This window comes from Crocuta crocuta, unplaced genomic scaffold, assembly GCF_008692635.1.
Source record: "Crocuta crocuta isolate KB4526 unplaced genomic scaffold, BGI_CrCroc_1.0 scaffold167, whole genome shotgun sequence".
In the NCBI taxonomy this organism is placed as follows: domain Eukaryota; kingdom Metazoa; phylum Chordata; class Mammalia; order Carnivora; family Hyaenidae; genus Crocuta; species Crocuta crocuta.
Window position 1 is genome coordinate 2,551,563 of NW_027532406.1, and position 23,499 is coordinate 2,575,061.

A 23,499-nucleotide genomic window follows, 5' to 3' on the forward strand; every position below is an offset into this window, starting at 1 on the left:
ATCTCGTTCAGGTATGGGGACTTGTGTACCTGTCCCTCCCTGTCTCAGTGGTACCTTGCTCTGAGGCACACATCAAAGCTGTTCTCTGGGCTGGATTGATTTTCCATTACTGCTCTTCTCTTCTGATTCCCCTCCCCTACTTCCTCCCACCTGAGCTCTGTGTGTGGCCTTCCTCGAGAAAGGCAAGTGCCAGCGTCTCCCTATCTCAGCATAGGCATGGGTGCCTGTACCTTCTGCCCCGTTCTCAGCCCTGCTGTGCTAGACTAGGGGGCAGGCACGGGGGGCGGGGGGCTGGGAGAGGCAGGGCCGGGTGGCCAATTCCCCTGGGAGTGGTTGTTAGCATCGTACCTGCTTTACTGTTGTTAGCTTACCATCCGGCTACTGTTAGTCACTTCCCTAATGAAGCTGGTTTTTAGCTTCTGGGACAGCTGATTTCCAGGGGATTATTTGTATTACATACTTTCATGCTTTTTAATAGTGAATTTTTAATTAAATGGAAAGTCGTTTTGGAAGCGAGGGAGCAGCAGCTGCAGCAAGACTTTGTGGGCAGCCCCGACATAGACCAGAGAAGCACAAGTGAGGAGGGGGCTGGCTGGGCTCTGGGGGAGCTCACTTGAACATGCATGAGTTGAACAGGGTGGGAGGGAAGAATGGGTCTGGCTGTAGCTCCTTCTTCTGTCATCTGGGGGCCTAGAGAAGTATGAGCTTGTTTGCCCGAGGACCAGAGAGAACAGTTGGAGGAGGAGGGATCATGATCCCATTGGTGAATCACAGAGATACTGAGTTTAGGGTGGAACTTGGGTAACCGGATCTGACCAAACAAAGTAGGCGATATGACAGTTGGGCCCTGGATCTGGCCCTGGCGGGTCCACATCCTCATTTGTCAACTGAGAAGAACCATGGAGCTGTAGTGACGCCTAAGTGGCTGTATTTTACATCTGGCTGATCTTACTGTGGTGGGAGGGACATAGGGAAGCACCTCGGCCCTGAGGAAACAGTCTGACACTGGAAATGGAATCTGTTGTTTGGGGTGGTTGGCAGCCTGGGCCCACCAAGGAAGAGATGCGGTGACTCCCGTGTATCCAAGAACTTCACTGGCTGGTTTGGTGTCAGGCCATTCCTAAAGTGCTCTGTGAGTTGCTCCTGAAACTGCTGAGGATTGGCGCGAAGGTCAGATGGAGGCTCCCCATCAGGAGAGTTCAGGTGAGGGAAGGGACAGGAGCAGCTGGGACATTCAGCCAAAGCATCTCCTTGTGTTTGCATTAGAATGGTGTTCATGGGTTGGCATTTAAGCCAGAGGTGGCTTTGTGGGCAGAAGCTTGAAGAGGAGACCTCAGAAGACATTAGATTGGTTTTCTGCCCAGGAGCTCTGGAGGCGGGGAGTGGGAAGGGATTCTGCTTGCCAGCTTTTTCCTGCAGCGGGTGAGTTGCCCTAGTCTGCTCGGTGCAGTGGCCTCCTATAACCGGCTATGCTGCTGTCGTAGGTGCATTTGCGAGTAGTCTCTCTCACAGGCTCCATTGCTCTGTTGTCTGGCTGTGTGGGCTATACTGCATCTCTTATAGGAAGCAGTGGTGTAGACCAGTCTTTGGAGTCAGAAAGAGCTGGATTTACATCTTGACCTATTACATCTTTGGCCTTTGGTAAGATACAGTGCCTCTGAGCATCCAGTGTCCTCATCTGTAGAATGGGAGTAATACTACTCTCAGGGTGGTTGTCCAGAAGAATAAACTCCTCAGAGGCAGCCACTATGTCCGTCCCAAATTCCACTGTCCAGCACAGAATCTGACACTAGTAGGCACTCAATAAATGCTTGTAGAAGTAAGTAATGTATGCAAAGAGCCTAACCCAAGGTCTGGCATGTAATAAGCACTTTAATAAATAATTACTGTTGTCATTGCCCGAGTTTGCATGTTGCCTCCATGCTCACCATCCATTAGCCTCACTCCACATGCCTTCCTGCTGGGCTCTACCTTTCCAGCTTTTCCCCCTGCCTTTAATTCCCCTTTTCCCATCTACTCCTGTGAAAGAGCTCTCGGGCTCTCCCATCTTGTCATTCTTTGTTCCTCTGCGGTCAGCATCCCCAGGTGGTCCTTGCTCTTGCTCTGCGTTACACCTTCACGCGTCATATCCCAGGACCACCTCCTCTGGGACCAGCACCTCTGGGAAGGTTCCTGCTTTTCTGTCTTATATCTTAGCCACAAAGCTTCTATCTCTTGCCTACATTTGAGGCAGTGTGAGGGACAGCCAGAGCACTAGATCCAAGGTCTGGTTGTTTCTCTGCTCTGTGGCTGTGTCACCTGGTCTTGGGGGGTGATGGGCATGTTGCCACTTCTTACTGCCACTCCTTCAGAAGACCATCCAGTGAGGCTGACAGGCTGGGACAGGGGTGGGGTTGCTAAGGAGAGGAGTAGGTTTCCAAGGTTTCTCTCTGTTAATCTCTGTCCCCATCTCCTCTCTTGCAGTGCGCCTCCATGACAGTATTTCTGAAGAAGGGTTTCACTACCTCGTGTTTGACCTGTAAGTGCCACTTTCTGAGGGTGTGGGGGCCTTTCCCTCCAGCTGGCTCAAGATGAAGGCTTGGAAAAAGACCTAACCTGGGTCTTCAGCCTCTGCTGAGGGTCCCTCTCCTTTGCCTGAGGGAAAGGATTTGATTTTAAACTTCCTCTAGTAATGGGCAGGTTGCTGAGGGCACCTCATTGCTCACTCAGTATCTCCCCAGGGCTCCGAACCCCCGGATGGCATTGCTCTTGCATTTCTGTTCAGCAGCACACCTTGTGCAGATGCTTTTTTCTTGTTTCTTGGTGTGTTGTCCTTAGTGGAGAAATAGAATACAGCTCTTCGCATGACCTTAAAAATTCTGGGAAATTGAAGGTGGCTTTTATTAGTCATAAACTGGACTCCAATTGGTCTCTCCTCCACTTTGGTTGTGGTTTAATATCTTAAAAGTGGCTCTTTACCTCCTGGAAATGCCTCTCTGGTATTTTCAGGGTTGGGTCTCTGTGTCCTTGGTCTCATTATTCTTCAACTTTAGGAGTTGGTCTGTCCTTCTTGGGCAGCTGTGTATCTTAGTATTCATATTGCTCTCAAATAAAGCAGCAACTTTCTGAGTAGATTGATTATTTTCTCTTAGATCTCTGTATATTCATCTTTGCCTGACTATTAGCTCATCTGTAGGTTATAGAAACAGAAATGTGCAGGAGAAAAGGAGGGCCCATCTTATCCTAAGGTGAAGCCCAATGTCATTGAAGGATCAAGCATGTTCTGGGCTCTCAGATGAAACGCATGTAGAGTTGGGATTTCTTTAAAAGCTGTACCACGGTGTGACCGGTTACCTGTTGGATGCAAATATTTCCAACTGACCTGCCTCCTTTGACCCTCTCTGTCTGTTGGTTGCAGTGTTACTGGTGGGGAGCTGTTTGAAGACATCGTGGCCAGAGAGTACTACAGTGAAGCTGATGCCAGGTGAGACGAGGGCCCTAGAGCTCAGTGTGAGTCTTGGCCAAGTTACGGGGGCAGGCATTTTGCCTACTTGAATAGTCATTGGGGAAGATCAGAAGAGCTCTTATCTGGACAGAGATTCTGTAAGCTGGACCTGGGCTGCATTTGGTAGGTGATGTTAGACGTTAAAAGTTCAACACTTCCAGATCCATGTTTTTGTGAAGTATTTGCAAGTCTCCTTTATCCTTTCACTCTGGAAATATGTTTTCTTTGCACTGTACTTGCATGCCTGCCCATGGGCCCTCCCTACCTTTGCTTCTTTCCTTTGACAAATTTTACTGTGTGCAAGGCATCCTGGGAATGATCCAGAGATGGAGGAAACATGGTTTCTGTTCTGAAGGAGTGTAAACATCTGGGCTAATAATCCAATCAGGAATCTTCTCAGCAAAGCTTCTAGCCTGGATCACTTAGTCTCTTGATCACCATGACCAGCCCTTATGTGGGGCTCCTGAGGCTGGAGGACTGTTCCTTGGTTACATCCCTCAGCCTTCAACATTCCCCACCCTCCCACCCCCCCGCAATGGAAGCCCACATAGCTCTTGGGTGCTTGTGTGGTCTGTCTTTCTTGCCTCGGCTCCTCCCCCAGCCCCGAGTTTTCTCTGAGGGTGATATCCATACAACCTCCTTTTGAGCATCCTGCTTACAGCTTATCTGGCATTTGTGGCAGCTCTGGCTGCCTCTGGAGAGTGGGGGAGTACAGCTTCCTCACAAATTTCTCAACCCTGAGAGGCCAGTGTTTGCTGATCAACTTCAGATGCTTCGGCCTCAGGAAAAATTCTCAAGTGGAGAGATGAATTCCAGTGCCAGCAGGGGAGGACCAGACTCTGGGCAGGAGGAGGCGGTGATAGCTCTGGGAGCCTGGCGGGGAGGAGGGAGAGCTGGCTAGGGGGAGGGGAAGGGTTGTGTGTGACTGTACCAGTGGGCTTGGCCTGGCTCTGCTGGGACACTTCGCACTTTTGCCATTTTTGGCCAGAAGGCTCTCTCTGCTAGCCTGGCTCTGTTCTAATTATACATTTCTGTGGAGACTCGCCTCTTCAGCTCAGTCTTGAAGTCTCTTTGGCCTACTCATGGGCTGTGTCCTGAAGGGAGGCCTGAGCCTCAGCCTCCAGGAGCCTGGTAAGACCCCTTGGCTCTTGTGGAAGCCCCAGAATCAGATTTTAGAGGAAGGAATAAGAAGTCCAGGACACCAGCCCAGCACCCCCAAATACTCTGCAGGCCTGCTCTGCATACCTGGTAGTACCTGCTGGCTGGGGTCCATTCTCTAGGCCAGTGATCCTCAACCTCAACACTACTGACGTTTGAGACTAGATAATTTTTTATTGTGAGTGCCTCTCCTGTGCATTGTAGAGTTTTAGAAGTATCTCTGGGCTCTACCCATCAGATGCCAGTAAGATTTCCCCCCTTAATTGTGAAAATCAGCAGTATCTCTAGGCATTACCAGATGTCCCCTGGGGGCGAATCATCCCCCCACTTTTCACCATTGCTGTAGATCGCCAGTGTTCCCTGCCAGGAGTTTGACTGCAAGCATGGCAGGATGTTTTGGGAGGTGGACAGCCTGATTCAAGAAATAGCAGTTGGGGTGCCTGGCTGGCTCCGTTGGTAAAGCATGCGACTCTTAATCTCAGGGTCATGAGTTCTAGCCGCATGTTGAGTACAGGCCCCATGTTGGATGTGGAGCTTATTTAAAAAAAAAAAGAAGAAAGAAAGAAAGAAAAGAAATAGTAGCTGAAGGTGACTCTGGGTTAGTTTGTCTTTTCTATGCAAAATCATCACCAGAAATGCTCCTCAGTTGCCCTGTTTGGAACCTCCTTAAGCACATCATTTCTTAAAGGTGTCTGCATCCTGAGTTTTATCTCCCCTACTAGGTGATAAACTCAGTGCAGGCATTGGGTCTTACTCATCTTTATAGTCTGTGTGGTACCAAGCACAGTGCCTATAGGTTGTCAATAAATGTTTAAATGAGCGAGTAAACCCCCAGCAAAACAACTTGGGTATAGTCGTACTAGCTTTCCTAAGATGTCACCACAAACCTCTTCTCCAAGAACAGTTTCTGTAAGGGGAAAAAAAAAGAAGGAAGGGGATCAGATGGACTCTCTTTCTCAGGAGTGTCCCCAGTGTCCTGGAAATGGACTGGTTGCACTTGGCCTGTATAGTCTAAGGAGGCATGGTGAACTCTCTCCTGGTCTGTCCTCTGCGATTATCTAGTAGGAATACCTGGACAAACCTGTTAATATGCTTGGAGCTCAGTTTCTTCTGTAAAATAGGTTGAACTAGATGATGTCCAGAGTCCAAGGTTTTAGCCATTGTTCAGTGATTCCCTGTAAATCTGTAGCCCAGACTTACACGCTTTAATCTTTAGTGTGTGGTCGTGGATGGGTAGTTTAACCCTGCACTGACATTTCTTTTTCTTGTGCTTTTGCAGTCACTGTATACATCAGATCCTGGAGAGTGTTAACCACATCCACCAGCATGACATCGTCCACCGGGACCTGAAGGTACTACCCAGGCTCCCCCTTTGCACCCTGCTTGTGAAGCATAGGCGCCACCTGGTGCCAGGTGGTGGTACTGCGAGGACCCAAACAAGGCTTCCTCAGGGCCAGAGGATGGGTGCCTCACGAGGTTTTTTCTTCCTTATACAGCCTGAAAACCTGCTGCTGGCAAGTAAATGCAAGGGTGCCGCCGTCAAGCTGGCTGATTTTGGCCTAGCCATTGAAGTGCAGGGAGAACAGCAGGCTTGGTTTGGTAAGAGTGACCCTGTCTTCCTGGAATGTGGCCCCCGCCCTTCCTCCTCTTCCTGATCTGCTTTCCTCTTTAAGAGCTAGAAGCCAGACCCTTAATGGTCCTGGTCTCCTCAGAGACTAAAGAAGGGGGAGGGTACAGAGCGTCCCCCTGGCTCTAGGTGACTCAGTACAGTGAGCCTAGCTGTTGTCAGCACTGCATTCTTGCTGCCTCTGGGGAGGAATGGGAGTGCCTGGTAGGCACACGAACTTGCCCTCTGATTTTTATTCTGGGCACTATAAGAAACCCAGCCTGCCATCTCTTGCTGCCCACGTGCTGAGAGCTTATGTAGCAAAAGCAGCAGGAATGAGAAAGGACTCGGGGGAAATTGATGTGGTTTTATGAGAGAGAAAGTGGGTTCAGTGTCCCTCTGCCCTCTCTTCTGCTACAGGTTTTGCCGGCACCCCAGGTTACTTGTCCCCTGAGGTCTTGAGGAAAGATCCCTATGGAAAACCTGTGGATATCTGGGCCTGCGGTAAGCCCATTCCACACTCTCAGCTTTTTGATGTTAAGGGCCCTCAACTTCAGCGATGGTGAGATAGAGGCATTGCTATTCCTCGTGGGCCCCACAAGTGTCTGGTGTATGTGAAATCACGGTGTTTGCTCTGGTGCCCCTGGGATGGCTGTTCTCATCACACGCTCCTCCCCAAGTACTTCCTGGATTATACTACATCCTTCCTGAAGAGGGATTTACCCATGCCTTAGAGGATGGTTTATGCCTGAAGAAATCCCTGATGTGGGCTGGTGATGCGGGATGCAAAGGATAGCAGGAGGGGGCTAGTGGCACAGCATTATCAGCTGCCATGCACTTCTACCTCCGGTATAACCTTTGACTTTCTGGGTGGCTGAGCCCTGTGTGGCTTTTCTTGGTTCCCCAGTGAAGTAGGTAACTGACCCGGACGACTTGTGTTCTGTCTCGTAGGGGTCATCCTGTATATCCTCCTGGTGGGATACCCTCCCTTCTGGGATGAGGATCAGCACAAGTTGTATCAGCAGATCAAGGCTGGGGCCTATGATGTAAGGACTGGTTTGTTCATGACCCTCAGGCTCTGTCCACAGGAGGGGACATGTTTAGTGTGTCATGGGATACGAGGAGTGTTTGGGGACTTGTAGGACCCAAGGATGGGCATACAGGTCTCAATTCCTGCCACACCCTATCCCAGGAACAACTTTTTTGCATAGCTTTTCTTGGTAGTCATAAAATCTAGGAGTGCACGGAAACTCTTTGATCCGTTATTTGCAGAGAATGGCCTGAGAGGTGTGGTGTGGTACATAACATAGGGACGAGAAGTGTCATGGCTTCCTGCACTGCAGTGTGGCCTTGCGCACATTGTTGAGCCACTGTTTCTCTCTAGTAAGGAGATGGGGTTGAACCAGAAGGTGCTGGAGTCCCCTTCCCACTCTGATCTGATATCCTGGCATTCTAACCATGATTCTGGCTTCCTCTCCTAGTGTTTAAGTTTTGACACAGGTGCTGGGGCGCCCCAGGGCTTCTCTGTCTCTCTGCCAGGCAGGTTTAGACAGCACAGAATATCCCACTTATAGGAGCTGGAACAAAGACAGAGCCTCACTTTCAGGGTGTGGGGCTCACGGATTTCATACACCTCCTTTCCCTCTTCCTGCTTAGTTCCCATCACCAGAGTGGGACACGGTGACTCCTGAAGCCAAGAACTTGATCAACCAGATGCTGACCATAAACCCTGCAAAGCGCATCACAGCTGACCAGGCTCTCAAGCACCCATGGGTCTGCGTAAGTGTCTTCGCCTGGGGTGGAGGATCTCAGAGATGTCAGCCCTCAATGTGCCCTCAGTACTCTCCTCATCCTCCTTTTTAAGAACAGAGAATAATTCTGGGCCCTGAGCAAGGACTCAGCAGAGAAGGAGGGGAACTGGGGTGCCCAGGAGGGATTCAAGGAGGCAATTGCCTAATTGGCTTCAACCTTTCTCTCCCCCACTTAGTTGTCAGGTGTGATTTTGTTCTGATCTTGAATGAAAGCTTAGGTTGACCCTTGCAGACTCTAGATAGTTGATGATAGGAAGTAGCTGGCAGAACCCAAAGTGAATTACCAAGCTTAGGGTGCATATTCAGAGCTCAGCTGTCACACAACTCTAATGGGAATGTGACCAAGACCCAACAAGTAAACAAAAGGGACCTCTGGGCAGTTAAAAAGAACATGTTGAAGTTCAGTCATAAAGCTCACCGTAGGAGAGCCTCCAGGCTGTCAATGTGGATCAACATATTCTTTTTCCATAAACACTTCTATAAAACTGAAATCTCTGGGTTTTTTTTCTATATTTTTAAATGTTTATCTACTTTTGAGAGAGCGAGGGAACGCAAGGGGGGGGGGGGGGAGCAGAGAGAGAGGGAGGCACAGAATCTGAAGCAGGCTCCAGGCTCTGAGCTGCCAGCACAGAACTGAAAAAGCTTGAACTCAAAAGCCATGAGATCATGACCTGAGCTAAAGTCGGATGCTCAACTGACTGAGCCACCCAGGTGCCCCAGAAATCTCTGTTTTCAAACAAAGAGAGTCTGCTACAGTTAGGCCTCCTGACAACCATGATGCATTTATGTATTTGTCTTTTCCTGTGTTTACTGAAATGCCTCTCTAGAGCCAGTCACTATGTGGGTACTGAAGGTAAAAAGATAAGTGAGGCATAGCCCCTTCCCCGAGTGATCTTAAAATTATCTGGGGAGGGGTGCCTGGGTGGTTCAGTCGGTTAAGTGTCCAACTTCGGCTCAGGTCATGATCTCATGGTTTGTGAGTTCAAGCCCCGCATCAGGCTCTGTGGCTCCAGCTCAGAGCCTGGAGCCTGGTTCGGATTCTGTGTCTCATTCTCTCGCTCTCTGCCCCTCCACCACTTGTGCTCTGTCTCGTTCTGTCTCTCAAAAATAAATAACTGTAAAAAAATGTATCTGGGGAGGACGGCATTCAAACAGCAAACCATTCTGCAGTGTGACAAATATGTAAAAAAATCTAATGAGTGCGTAGGAAATCTTGCTGTCTGGTGAGCAGTGAGATTACTGAAGGCTGCATGGAGGAGGTGACCTCTGTCCTGGTTCTTGACAGCTGGCTGGGAGTTCCTCAGGATGATAACCTGAAGACAGAGGTTAGCATGGGCCAGGGTGAAAGGCCGTGGGAAATCATGGCAAGTTTAAGGAATGTTAAGTAGTTTGGTTGTAGATGAAGATATGCCTACAAAAATGCAAGAGAACGAAGCCAAAAAGATTCCATGACATACAAGTCTCTGCCTAATGAGTTTGGATTTTATTCTGAGAGTGTAGGGAACCATTTAAGGGGTTTAAAGAGGGAACAAAGGGGCGCCTGGCTGGCTCAGTCAGTGGAGCATTTGACTGTTGATCTCAGGGTTGTAAGTGCTAGATCCACTTACATTGGGTGTAGAGATTGCTTAGAGAAATATAAAATCTTAAGAAAATAAATTTAAAAAATAAAGAGGGAATGAAATACAGTTAATAAAGGTCACGTTGGAAGCTATGTAGAAAATGGAGTTGAAGAAGAAAGAAGACTGGGGCAGAGAGCTCAAGAAGCTGTTGTAATTAAGCAAGACAAATGAGGTCTTAGCTAAGGGTAATGACAGGAGCCTGAGTGGTGTGGCAAGGAGTGGAAAAATTTGGGAGATATTTGGTAGACAGAATCAAAAAGATTTAGTGACCAGTTGGATTTAGGGAGTGAAGGAGAGAGAGGCATCTATGGGGACTGCCAGATTTTGAGTTGATAATAAGCAGAGGGTTGTACCATTCACTGATTCAGAGGAAACCCACAGGAAGAGCCAGTTTGTGAGAAAAGATGATGATTTTAGTTTTATACATATTGAGTGTGGTGTCTGGGGACCTCTAGCTGGAGACATCAGATAGGTAGTTAGAAATGAGGTTCCAGAGATTAGAAAAGAAGTTAAAAATTGGAAATGCAGGTTGCCATCGTTTCTGTGTGGGTGGTGTTGAAATAAATGGGATTGTTTCTGTGCTGACTGAATTCCCATCATGGGCTTATATTTGCTTCAGTAAGAAAAGAGATGGCCATTGAACATCAGCATGTAAAGACACAGAGTTAGAGGAGCCAGCAAAGGGGACTGGGAATGAGAATTTCTGTTTCTGAAGGAGGTTCAAGAGCAGGCAATCCTGAGAAATAGGAGGTCTCAATAAGGGAGGGTCTGTAATCATATGCCACAGAGAGTCCATGATAAAGATGGAAAAGAATCCATATACTCTGACCAATCAGAAGCCATTGTTTCATTATTTCACTGACAGAGGCAGTGGAGTGAGAGATTGAACCCTTTCTTCAGTGAGGGAAGAGGGAATGAGGGTGAGGAGAGAAAGGAATGGTACTGTATAAAGAAGATGATGAGTCAGGAGAATTTTAAATTTTTGTTTAAGGAGATGCTTGAGTATAGTATAGAGAAGAATATAGTCTAGAATAAGGGATTAAAAATATTGGCTAATTGAGTAAGCTAAGGTTGGGCTAGTAAAAAGAGGTTGAAAACAGATGAAAATCACTGGATGGGGGTCTGAAGTTGAAGGAGTTCTTGTGTGATGATCTCTCATTTCTCTTTGTGGAAGAATTTATACTTTGGAGAGGAAGTGAAATTATAAGACTCAGGAAAGGTAGAGGAGGTTGAGGTTGGCAGACTTGCTTTGGGAACCAGGAAAAGGAGTGGGCCAGGGATGAGGAGCAGGATTGTGGGGCAGCCCCATGGGGTTAGGGACACCAGGCTGCATGTTGTGGGATTTATTTTTCTAGCAGGCTAGCCAAGACAGCAACAGCAAAGGGGGTGTGGAGGGGGTGAGCAACTTAAAACAGGTACTCAAGAACTGGGGATTATGGTATGTCCTGGGAGTCATTCTTGTAAGCCCCACCCTCCACCATCCTACATAACTTAGTAGCCCCTGAGGACATCACTCTATTACAATATTACCTAATAATTGATGCTTGTATTGATGACCCTGAGTCATCAAGGAAATCATTCTAAATCGTTTTAAGTGTAAATTATTTCCAGTGAACTCTTTAAAGAGGAAGGAAGTTAGCAGTGATAGTCTGAAGAGGAATCATCATCCAAAATGATGAAAAGAGCTGATACTTCAGGGTGAAGACCCTTAGCTTCTCAGACCAGCTTCCTTCAGGTCCTTGCGGGGGTGTGATGAGAGGGGCTTTTGGAAGGGATGAACATTCTCTATAGAGAGCAGGAGCCCTGCCTGTTTTCTCACTGCTCAGAAGTACAGTAGGTGCTTAGCCAGCAGTTGCTGAAGGAGTTACTGCATGAGGGTCACAACACACAGGATACTCTCTTCCGTTCTATAGCCTCCATTTCCTAAGGAAGGGGAGAGTGCTCTCTCACACACCCTCTTCATCTAGCATCAATTATCAGTGATGTTTTCATGTTCGGATTATTGTCCTTACATAACCTTGAGTTTGGGGTAGTGCTTTTGTTGTAAAAGTATTTTCACATCTATGACCTCATTTTATCTTCGGATCAACTCAGGGGTGGCTGAGCACACAGCCAACAGTGCTGGGACGAGGGTGAGGGGCAGAGGACCTGACGGGAGGGCTCACAGGCCTGTCTGTTTGGCTTCCAGCAACGATCCACAGTGGCGTCCATGATGCATCGTCAAGAGACTGTGGAGTGTTTGCGCAAGTTCAATGCACGGAGAAAACTGAAGGTGAGTCTTGCCTTTCCAGGCTGCCAGCATCCTGGAATCATGGCTTTTGATAGGATATCTCCTGCCCCATCACAAAAGGAAGTTCCCCTTCTGGCTGGAGCTGAGCTGTGAAGGTTGTACATATTGGGGAGCCCCAAAGACCTGAGGTCTTGAGGCTCTGACCAGCAGCTGCCCTCTGCCTGAGACCAGGCTATGCTTTTCTAGAGTCCAGCTGAATTCACAGGCCCCTCTTCTTTCCCCAGGGTGCCATCCTCACGACCATGCTTGTCTCCAGAAACTTTTCAGGTATGTTTTCCCAGCTGTGCACTTTAATTCCATTGAGGTGAGTGGGTCAGAACAGGGTGTTATCATCCCAGTGGTGGGTGTCTCAGGCAACACCTTGACCAAGATGAAGAAGACCCTGTTTTGAGGGGCGGCTGCTGCTGGGTCCTATTACATGAGATTCTGAGGGACTTCTTTTGGGTTCACATTTACGAATTCTGTTCCCTAAGCCCTCCCAAAGAGTAACCTGCCCAGCCTCCCATTTACCGTGTCCCTGGAAATTCTTATTTAATTCTCTAAAGACTCTCAGCACTTTAAGATTTTAGCCAGTCATTAGGGTATTGGACAGCGTGCTGGGAAAAAAGAGAGAGATGAGATGTAGCGAATCTTCTCAATCACCACCATTAATTTGCCTACTGGGACGGTCTCTACTTCATTTTGTCTAAGTAGGGATGACTAATAGAAATTTTTCCAGATGCTTAAACGTTTTGTAGAGACTGTGCTTAAAATATGCTTTGTGATACTAGTTGTGTAAAAGTAAAGAAATAGAGACCAGGATGGAGGGAAAGCAACTTGCTTAAATTTGCCTGAGAAATTGGGATAGTTAGGACCAGTATTTTGTAAATCACACTTGACATTTCTTTTTAAGATGCAAGACACTCNAAAAAGGTTAATGTCAGAGGTTAACTGAAGAAAGAAGGTCTCTTCCCAGCTTGCCTTTTCCCCTCCCGCCTCCACAGCCTCGCAACCCCCAGCCCCACTGTTTTGGCTGAAGACCCCTTCTCTCATTCTCATAGCAAGATTCCTTCCCTTGCTTTCCTTCTGCGCTGATGTGGAGACAGGGTTGTGTGGCAGCACTCATGCAGGCAGCCACTCTGGGCCAAGGTTGTCCCTTTGATCAGGAGGGGCTTGTCTGTGTTGACTTAGAGTAACCTAAGGGCCCCTGGTCTGAAGATGCTGCAGGTGAGAAGTCTTGGGGCTTCATGAGCTCTAACCCAAGTGAGAGCCACAGGGCCCTAGAGGGTCAGGACTGGAAAGTGATCCAGGGAAGTGTCCCAGCTCAGGCCCATCCTCTCTGTTGCTGCTTTGGGGCTCATTCTTATGTAGGTATCCCTAAGGGGAAGACTTTGGTTCTGGATTCAGCTCTCACAAATGAGAGCAGGAGGGCACAGCTTGGCTGCCTCCAACAGAGATGGACCTGTAGTTCCACATAAGGCTTCTTGTCTTCAAATTACTTGAAGCTTCTACTTTCTCAGTGTGAGAGCTTTCTGGAGGACAGTCAAGGGCATTTCTGTGCTGACCTAGAATGGTGATCTGTTGTCTCTCTGAGTAGAAGAAATGTGAAGACAGGCTCCTGCTTCTCTTCTAGACCAGGAAATCAATAGCATGTGCCTTGTCCCAAGGGCTCCACGTCAGCCTCCCTCCCCCGTCCCATTTCAGAAAATTGGTCTCTCTGTTTGGACACAGCACTTTCACTCATCCCTAACGAGCCTGCTGTCCTTGCTGCACAGACCTTGTCAGCCTTTGAGCTCACTTTGCCTGGGTTAGAGGAGACCCAAAAAAGTGCTGCAAGCACTCTAGTATGACTCAGGGACAGGTAGGGATAGAGCCTGTCTCTAGAAGCTTCTGCAGAAAGTGGTGTCACCAGGTGTAATCAAGAAGGAAGGGCACCTATGTGTTTTTTTAGGCATGAACTAGGCCGTTTGAGTTTACCCCAAATAGGGGGTACAGCTTAGCCCTGGATTCTAGCAGGTTAGCTAATGGTGGAATCAGGGCTTCTAGAATGTATTGCTTCAGCAGCCTTTGTTTTCTTTCTTGAGGCTCATTTCTTGAGCGTCTTCACCCTCAGAGTACTGAAATACAGGCCGGGAAAAGCTGGCTACCTGCCTTGAAGAGGGCAAGCAACCCATGTCTCTAAGGACACTAGGATCTAGAAGAATAAGAGAGGATTAGGGAGCTGGGGCCCATCAGTGAACTGAGCTGCACAAAGGCCATGCACCTTCCCCAAGCCCCAAGTGCCAGTGTCCCTCCTGTTTGGAATATGGCCAAAGGAAAAGAACTCTCTGATAACATCCTCCTTTAAGGTCCCCTAAGGAGGGAAGGTCTGAAGGTGAGGTGCAGTTTCCTCACAGCCTCAAGAGAGGGCCCAGCTGCCTCAGAAAGGACACCACCCCTCACCAGGCTTTAGTCCCTCACCTGAGGTGCTCATGGGACAGGTGCTGGAGCTGTGGTAATCCCCACACCCTGACCGAACCCAGTCCTCTCAGGTCCCCAGACTGCTGCAGGGCTGGCTGCACCTGCTCATCAGCCTGTCCCTGGCGCCTTCGCTCCCCCAGCTCGGCTGGCTTGGCCACGCCGGGGCCTTGCTGTGCGTGGGCGGCCAGCGGTTCCCGCGCCTCGTGCTGGGGCATGCTCGCTGCTGACTGGCCCCTGTGGCTTTGCGGCAGCTCTGTGCACTGAGAGATTGTATCCCCTCAGTTGGCAGGCAGAGCTCCGCCCCCGCCTCGCCTGCCGCGAGCGCCGCCGGCCTGGCCGGGCAAGGTACGTGGCATGAGTCCCCTGACCGCCTGCCTCGGCTCCCTGCCACCCCACCAGGAGGGCCAGCATGCCAGGCCCACTCACCAGGGAGGCGAGTCCCATGCTTGCGGGCTGAGATGGGCATGCCAGACGGACCACCTAACTTGGCATCTGCGAGCACATTGGTGTCACAGAGCCCCCTAACCAGCCGTGCATGCTGGGCGCTTGCCAACTCTCAGGAGGCAATAGCCTGGGGACGTGGAGCTGGGCAGCAGGAGGCTTTCCTCCAGACAGCCGAGAGCCTGGCCTGCCTGAGGGCAGAGGCCAGCGGCAGCCCCCCAGAGACAGTCTTGGGCATGGCTGGAGCTGCCCAGTGCTAGGACTAGGCTTTGTCAGCACCGTTGGGAGACCCCATAGAGGAAGCCATGCCTCTCAAAATTGTGAAGTCTGGCATCTGCAGGCCTCCAGGTCTGAAAGGCTATAGAGCGCAGCAGCTGTAGAGAGAGTCGTCCCTACGTTTGGATCCTAGCCCTGCTACACCCTGAACAAGTCACGTCAGCTCTCCCAACCTTAGTTTCCTCATTTTTCTGGTGGGGATAATAAATCACATGGCAATGATTTCAGACCATGTATGTCAAAGGCTTTCGACCCTGCCTATATAGGACAGCTTGTAAAACACCGTGATGCCGACACCCCCACCTAGACAAATAAAATCAGAATCCCTAGGGCATGGGATAGGCATAATGATTTTTTTTTAAGCTCCCCAAATGATTCTAATGGGCAGCCAGAGTTGAAAACTCTGATGTATATAAAGCACTTAACACAGTAGGTGGTCAGGCATAGTAGTAAACACATTAAAACAATAAATTTCAAATCGCCCCACATGAAGATCGGACCATAGGCCACTTCTGGGATGTCAGAATTCTTGTGATGGAGGGATCCCTATTCTTACCAGAAAGATAGGGGACCCAACCAGGGTAGGAATGGCCACCTGAAGGGAAGAATGGCAGCAGTAACAGTGACAATGGTTTACACTTAGTGAGTACTTGCTCTATGTCAAGCACTCTGCTTAGTGCTTTTCATGCATTGTCCCATTAGATCCCCACCACTGTCCTGTGACCTAGGCCCTATTTTATCCCATTTTATAGGTAAAGAAACTGAGGTTCAGGGAGATTAAGTAACTCACTCAAGGTCATATAGATAGCAACTGATAGAGCCAGTGTTATGGTGGATCAGACAGCTGATTCCATCCTCCTGTGCCTCCCAGACTCTGCCATCCACTGTCTGCTACCTTCCTGTGGCCTTGGTGACCAGCAGGCATCACCAGCCTTCCTACACAAAGCTCATCAGCCTTGAACCTCCTCCTGTGCCTGGCTAGAATCTGTTTAATTCCTCATTATTCTGCCCACTCCTTCCTGCTCAGTGGGTCCAGAGAGTAGACTGAGGAAAAAGTGGCAGATAGGACCCAGAAAGCCTGGTAAGGACCTGCCCAGTCAAGGCTTCAACCCCCTGGCAAAACCCTCCTGTAGGTGGTCCTGGTCTCTGTGTCTGTGTCTGTCTGTCCTCACGTCTGGTCTCCTTCGTGAACTGTGACACTCTTGTTTCTTAAGAGCTCTCAGGAGATGTCTTGCATCCTTCCAGCTTGGCCGTTCTGAGGAATTCCATGGCATCTAGGGATGGAGCCCTCACCTTTCACCCTGGCACTCTGTTTCCAGTCCTGGGTGGAAGCTGTTGAAGGCAGAGTTCCTCGTACCCCAGGCAGCTCCAGTACTGAATGTGGTTTCTCCTCCCAAGCGCAGTGTGTCCCTGTTTCTGCTGAGCCCACTTCCGTGGCAGAAGAGATCGCGGGGTGCCACCCTGAGGGTCTGACGCAGCTTGAGATGCCCTTCTTGCTTTGAGGCTACCAGGAGGGCCCTTTTCCAGGGGCTTCAGGAGACTCCTGGCCCCCTTGTCAGACACAGCGGACTCTTGCGGATCTGGCTGCCAGACGTCAGGTTAGGGAGAGGGTACAATGTGGGAGACTTGATTTTCCTTTTTGTTTTCACAGCTGCCAAAAGCCTACTGAACAAGAAGTCAGATGGTGGTGTCAAGGTAGGTGTCTCCACCCCTCTGGCCTGAGACTGTTCTCTCTCCCAACGTCTCTATGGGGGGTTCCCAGAAACTCTCCTATCCTTGCTTTTCTGCTTAAAACTGGAACTCTTTGTGCTCAGAACAGCAGGTTCCATTGGCCTGTGAGGGCAGAAGGAGGATGTGTTTCTTTTGACCCTAGCTTGATCATGAAGACTCAGGGGAAGTGATCTAAATTATAGTTTACTAGAGCTGAATCCTGAACCTGACTGCAGACACATGCCTCATCTCCACAGTTTGACTCTCAGGGCTTTTTTTTTTTTTTTTAAGGTCATTTGGGTCAATCTTCTCTTTCTCTTTTTCTTTTTAGAGCACAGACACTTTTTACCAAATGAAAGCAAAGTTTTCCTGGTTGACAGGGTACCAGGGCTTGGAACTGGAAGCCATTATCCTTTAGTTTTTTTGTCCTTATCTCCAAAGCACTTCCAGAACTCAGTCAAATACCACTAAATGAAAGTGTCTTAAACTCTCTTGAGGTAGAGCCTCCTCAGAAACAGGTGAAGGACATGGTGTATCACAGCTTATTCCCATTTAGTGAGGGAGCTTTTCCTGAGGGATTGTGGCAAAAGAACAGGGGCCCACAGGGACCAGCAGAAAGCCCTAGTGGGACTGGCTGCTTGGGGAAGGTGGAGGAGAGGTGGCTAGAGGTCTTCACAGGGCCCAGAGTGTTCTGTAAATGTTAGGGGGGCAGAATAGGTCCTGGAGCTTGGGCACTGGATAGGAGTTCATACTATCTTGAAGCCTACCAGTTTACACCACAGGGTATTTTAAACTATGAAATCATCCAAACTTTTAAATTCTAACAGAAGTTTAAATTGGGCCTTTCCCCAGGATTTTATGTCCCCTGCTGAGATATACATGTGTACCCCGTTCTCCTCCCCGTCCCCTTCCTCTTTCTCTCATTCTCTGCTTGCCTGCTTCTGTGTACTTCTGCCCCAAGGAGGGGAGCTTGGGCTCCACACACACCTGCTGACATAGAGCTGGGGGTGACCAGAAGCTCCCCAGTTATAGGGACATGAACTGGATGGTGTAGCCAAGTTAGAAAAAGGTGGCAGGTTTAGTTGGAGAGAAAGTTTGCATATTTCTATCTGGGAAAGAAGCTAGAATCAATTGTTCTTTACAAAGTATTTAATAAGTACCTATCAGAGGCCCAGCGCTGTATTCAGTTCTAGGGGCACACAAGAGATAGAAGGGGTGATGTAGTTTTCATCCAGCTTTGAGAAGTTGCAAAGTTAATTGAATAGGAAAATGGACATACCTGGAATCAGCTAGGCACTGAATGGTATTGATGCTGGACCCTGCATTGCATGGCTCAGTCCAAGAAGCTTCTGGACAAAAGCTTATTGGAGAAAGCTTAAAGGATGTAGGAAGATTGGAACCTAGTCACTGATTGCCTCTAGAGAATGGGATTGGTGGTGAGGACAGGGTGGAAAGACACACCTTTCATTTTTTACTTTGTACACGTGTATTTTTCCTTAAAATGAGAGGCAACATAGAAGGCATTCCTTCTATAACTTAAAAACAACAAAGTATTTGTATGGGTTCTGTCATGCATATTGATGTTCTTCGCCCAACTGGAACACGGGGTTTGTGGTAGAAGGATATCTAAAATATAGCTGGAGTGGTCTGGTTGGGCAGAGGGATTAGAGGTTTGTGTGTCAGACAGGAAACAGATCACTGAGCACGGAAGCTACAGCAAGAACTGTGCTTTCAAAAGATTTGGCTAAGGGTATAAGGATGAATAGAAGAGGGTAGGAAGTAGACACAGAGGTATCAATTAGAATAATCTGGGCATAGAGTGAAGAAAAGGTCATTAGAAATAGAAAGAGCTAATATTGAAAATACTTAACCACCAGAAGAGCACAGACGCCAACTAATCAGAATAGGCACTGCCTAGGGGCACCTAGGTGGCTCATTTAGTAAAGCATCTGACTTAGGCTCAGGTCATGATCTCATGATTGATGAGTTCAAGCCCTGAGTCAGGCTCTGTACGGACAGCTCAGAGTCTGTAGCCTGCTTCGGATTCTGTGCCTCCCTCTCTCTCTGACCCTCCTCCACTCATGCTTTGTTTCTCTCTCAAAAATAAACACATGTTAAGAATAGGCACTGCCTGTAAATAATTGGTCCAGCTGTATCCAGGAATGGGAGTCCATGATTAGAGTTTGGCTATCCCAACTTGAAAAGAAATTGACACTGGATATGTAAAAAAGGACCCATTAAAGATAATGTCAGAGTTCCTTGAAAGTTGGAAGAATTGGTGGTACCTCTGCTAGAAATGGGAGTAATCACGAAGAAACACTCATTTTGATAGCAAGAGTTTTATTTTGACTACACTGAGGTTGAGAGAAAAGTGGAGAGGACTTTTAAGGTGCTGGGAAGTACCTGATGTAGCCCAGGGAAGAGGTCAGCACAGGACATGCAGATGGGGCTCATATGAGTGAATCACAGGAGTTCACTCACTCAGCCAAAGTCCATCCTTCAGGGACTGGGAGGATAGCCCCATAATCTACCTTTTAAGGTGTTCAGAGTTGGAGAGAGACAGAAACCAGCAGTTGCCCTGTGTCTGGAGGGTCTGTGAGGGAAGTGTATATAGGACAGACACTAGGGGAACAGAGACCAGCATCTGAGTCAAAGCAGGAAACCTTCCTGAAGGTGATGGCCCATGACCTGAGTTTGAAGGACTCATTTGATCTTTCTAGGTTGAAGTGAGCAGGAAAGGGGAGATATTCCAGGCAGAGGAAAGAGCACAAGATAAATAGGTTTGAAACAGTATGGTGTTCTGGGAACTTCAGTAGCTCTGAAAGGCTGAAGGAAAAAGTGACTGTGCAAAGTAGGACCTGAAATAAAGCAGTAACAGCCAAGGTGGTAGTGAAAAAATGGATAAAGGAGACATTGAAGGACAGGTTTCTGATGGAACTTTCTAGATCCCCAAGGATGAGTGTCAAGCATAGCTACGTAATATTAGCATAAGAAGCTAATTAAAAAGATACAGATTCCAGGATCCACCCTGGAATTCAGATTCAGGAAGCTTTGGGTGAGAGACAGAATCTGAATTTTAATAATATTCCGCTTCTCCCATATGGATCTAAAGCGCATGAAGGTTTAAAAGTTCAGTAAATACGTATTTTCAGAGCTATCTGTCATTGAGAGGCTGGAAGAAGAGGAATCATCACAGGAAACAGAAAACACAGAAGAGGTGGGAGAAGAACAGATGTGTACATGTCTGACCTTACAGAGCACTGAGGAGGAGGAGGGCTGGGCAAAAAAAAAAAATCATTAAATAAATTGCTTTAAATGAGAATGTATATGGGGAACCTAGTGCCTGACCTTGCTATGTGCTCAGTACATGAGTTTTATTCTTGAGAGAAGACTTTGAATATAGTGGTGGGATCAGAGGCAAAGATGCAAATGTTTAAGAAGGGAATGACCATCCAAGATTAAATGGCCAGCAACAAGTTGAGGAAAATATTCACAGCAAGTTTGATGGGAAGTGTTAATATTATTTTTATACAAAAAAAGCTTTCTCTAACAAATAAGAATCCCCCCTAAAATCCAGTAGATAAATGGTTAGAGAAGATGCACTGACAGAGGAGGTAGAAACGGTTAACAAATGTGGATGTTTAGCCTCACTAGTAACAAAGAAATGCAGGTTGAAATGACGTGCCGTTTTTGGACTCTTAAGTTTGTGATAGTAGCATAAATAGCAATGGCCCTTTCTGAAACAGCCTGTATGTCAAAAGCCATAAAAATGTCCCTGCTGTTTTTACCCTTTAATTTTACTTCTGGGAATTTGTCCTAAAGAAATAATTCAAGGAGCGCCTGGCTGGCTCAGTCAGTAGAGCGTGTGACTCTTGATCTCAGGGTCATGAGTTTGAGCCCCATGCTGGGTGAAGAGATGACTAAAAAAAATAAATAAATAAACTGTAGAAAAAAAAAATCATTCAAAATATAGAAAAACTGAAAGTGGAAGGATGTTCAACATGACATTTATAATTGAAAAAATTGGAGACAATTTCAAAAGTCAATAAGATAATGACTGAATAATTACAAGAAATCCATTTACTAGGGCTTTACAAAGTTATTAATTTTTATGACTATATAATGTTTTATATTAAGTGAAAAAAGTGGGATATAAAGCAGTACATACAGTATCATCTAAATTTTATTTTAAAAAATGATATTTGTTGATTATATTTGGTATAATGTGGGTAGAAAAAGAACTGGAAGAAGTCCCATGAAGTATTAATAGTAACTTAAGTGGATGATGGGAATTTGGGAAACTTTTATTTTATATATTTTTCTGTGTTTCCTACCTTTTTTACCTAGACTAGGGATTACTTTGATAATCAGAGTAAAAATCAAAATACTATTTGTTTCAAAAGTAAGAACTTGTATGTAGCTTATAATGATGTTTTTTAATTGTATAAGAACAAAGACTAGCAAGACAGACAGGTTTACAGGTGGTTTTTTTCCTTCTTTGTTTTCCAAGTTGTTTGTAATGTGACTACAGACCTTTTCAATTCAGGAACATGTGTATAACAATGAATGGCATAGTTGGATGGAAGTACTGGGACAGGCAGAGGGGCGGGCAGAGCAAGATGTGTGGGGTTTGACTTTTCTGGACTCTCTTGAAGGTCAAGGTCACAACGTGTATATGAGGGAGGCCTATGAAATTGCTCAGAAGATGCTGACCTGTGAGCATCCTGGGTTGCTTAATAGACCCCACCTTCCTTTCCCAGCTTCCCTTTCCCAATTCCCGGTGCTTAAGTTCTGTAGAGAGGTTTGTTTCTCATTTCCAGAAATTTTCACAAGATCCTGGACTATTAGCATTGGTTTGAGCATCGACTCTACTTTGTGCTCTTGAATTTAGGGACCCCGGGTTCTGCTTAGACTTATCTAAGAGTGGTATAGGGACACAGGGTCTGTAGAAGAATGATGGCCACTTGTGAGGACAGGACTCAGGGGGGCCACAAACTCTCAGATCCTGAGAGGCCTCTAGTTGAGGACTAGCCCTCAAGGCCAGAATGGCCATCCAGTCTTTAAAAAAATAAACAAAAGAAAAAAACACAAGATATAGCCATTTCCTTAAGTACTGTTTGAATATTGTTTAAGCATGCAAAGCAGGTTTGAACCCTTTTCTGATTTCAAATTTTAAATAAATATTTAATTCTTAAATAAAAGTGAGATGTGATTCTTTAAAAATGATCTGGTATTGAAACAATGCTGTAGTGTGCTGGTTGAGAGGCGCTCAGCTATCCATGGTTGAGGGCAAAGCCCTGAGCAGATGAAGAGAGGTACTGAAAGAAATCTACTAACCCAGTAGAAACTAACCCTTGGGTAGAAAAGGATTATCTCACGTTTTCATGCAGGACAGTTTAGGAAAAAGAGAGGCAGCTGGGATTGGGAACTTATTCCCCATTAGGTGATGCAGATGATAGAAAGTGCTCTACCTAAGACAAGGTCCAGGTGCAATCTTGACAGCAAGTTCCTGAAAATCACAAGAACCAAGATTAAGCCTGGTCAGTGTCCCTGCAATTTTCACTCCAGTGATTCTGGGCAAGTTGGAAACCTGTGCTCTGCTTTAGCCTGAGGAAAAACCAGAGTCCACAAACTCAGTTCAACTCAGCAAAAGTTTGTTGATTATATGCTAACTTTAAGGCATTTTGCTAGGTGCAGAGGAGATTACAAAGGTGGACCTTCCCTCACATTGTAAACACTCTAGTTGGATAAAAGGATAAGTATGGATGTACAGCACCTTCCTCTTTTGGGGGAATAATTTTGGAAGTAAAATCTCATTTTGGGGCATAAATGAAAGACTAATGCAAAAGAAGTCCAGTTAGGGGTTTCTGGCTGGCTCAGTCAGTAGAGCATGCAACTCTTGATCTTAGGGTCATGAGTCCGAGCCCCACATTGGACACAGAGATGTTTTTTAAAAAGAAGAAGAAGCCCAATTATTATTAGGCCTTCTTTTTCTTTAGATGTAACTTTCAATTCTTTTAAATACTTGTAGTCCTTTTCTTTTCAATTTAATAACAGTCCTGAAGATGTCTTCTAAAGTAGAATGTCAGCCTCCTGAGGGAAGGAACATTTATCTGACATACTTACTGCGCCTAGAACAGTAGTCAGACAACACATAGATGTGTTCCAAGGGTACTTCTGTCTGCCAGCAGGCTAATTATAAACTTCTGAAGTGCCTGTCACCTTTTAGACACAGCCTTCTGAGATGTGTTTTCAGTGTTCCATGTGGTCTTTATGCTCTTGTTTCACATCTGAACACAAAGTCCATAAGCATCTGGCTGAGGCTAAGGAATCACTGCTTTCAACACTCTTCCTGGTTCACATCTTGATGTCTTTGTGATCACCGCACTTTCTGTCACCAGCACTCCTATTTTCCCATTTTTCACTAATTCCAAAATGCAGTGAGATACTAAAGTCTTATAAATGAGCATGGCCACACTGACAGAGAAAGAGATGCCACCAATTCACTGTTTACCCAATGATTTTCAAAAGCTCAGCATCTTTATCTGAAAAGCAGTATAGGGGAGCAGCAAAAAAAAAAAAAAAAAAAATCTAGGTTCAGGAGTATAATGTTTCTAAAGCTGAGGAAGCCCTTGAGTGGCTTTTGCTATTTACCTGGTAGCTGC

At 46.9% G+C, this 23,499-nt stretch overlaps 1 protein-coding gene across 1 annotated transcript in view; it reads left to right on the plus strand.

The window, feature by feature from the left end:
- The window catches only part of CAMK2G (calcium/calmodulin dependent protein kinase II gamma), a 64,911-nt gene that overhangs the window by 29,474 nt on the left and 11,938 nt on the right, over positions 1 to 23,499 (plus strand). The window contains exons 4-14 of the mRNA XM_077778487.1: positions 2,464 to 2,518; positions 3,398 to 3,463; positions 5,922 to 5,994; positions 6,139 to 6,241; positions 6,669 to 6,752; positions 7,200 to 7,294; positions 7,905 to 8,027; positions 11,867 to 11,950; positions 12,193 to 12,235; positions 14,690 to 14,752; positions 16,776 to 16,819. Coding sequence (XP_077634613.1) covers positions 2,464 to 2,518; positions 3,398 to 3,463; positions 5,922 to 5,994; positions 6,139 to 6,241; positions 6,669 to 6,752; positions 7,200 to 7,294; positions 7,905 to 8,027; positions 11,867 to 11,950; positions 12,193 to 12,235; positions 14,690 to 14,752; positions 16,776 to 16,819 — 833 coding nt within the window. The remainder of the gene's footprint in view (positions 1 to 2,463; positions 2,519 to 3,397; positions 3,464 to 5,921; positions 5,995 to 6,138; positions 6,242 to 6,668; positions 6,753 to 7,199; positions 7,295 to 7,904; positions 8,028 to 11,866; positions 11,951 to 12,192; positions 12,236 to 14,689; positions 14,753 to 16,775; positions 16,820 to 23,499) is intronic.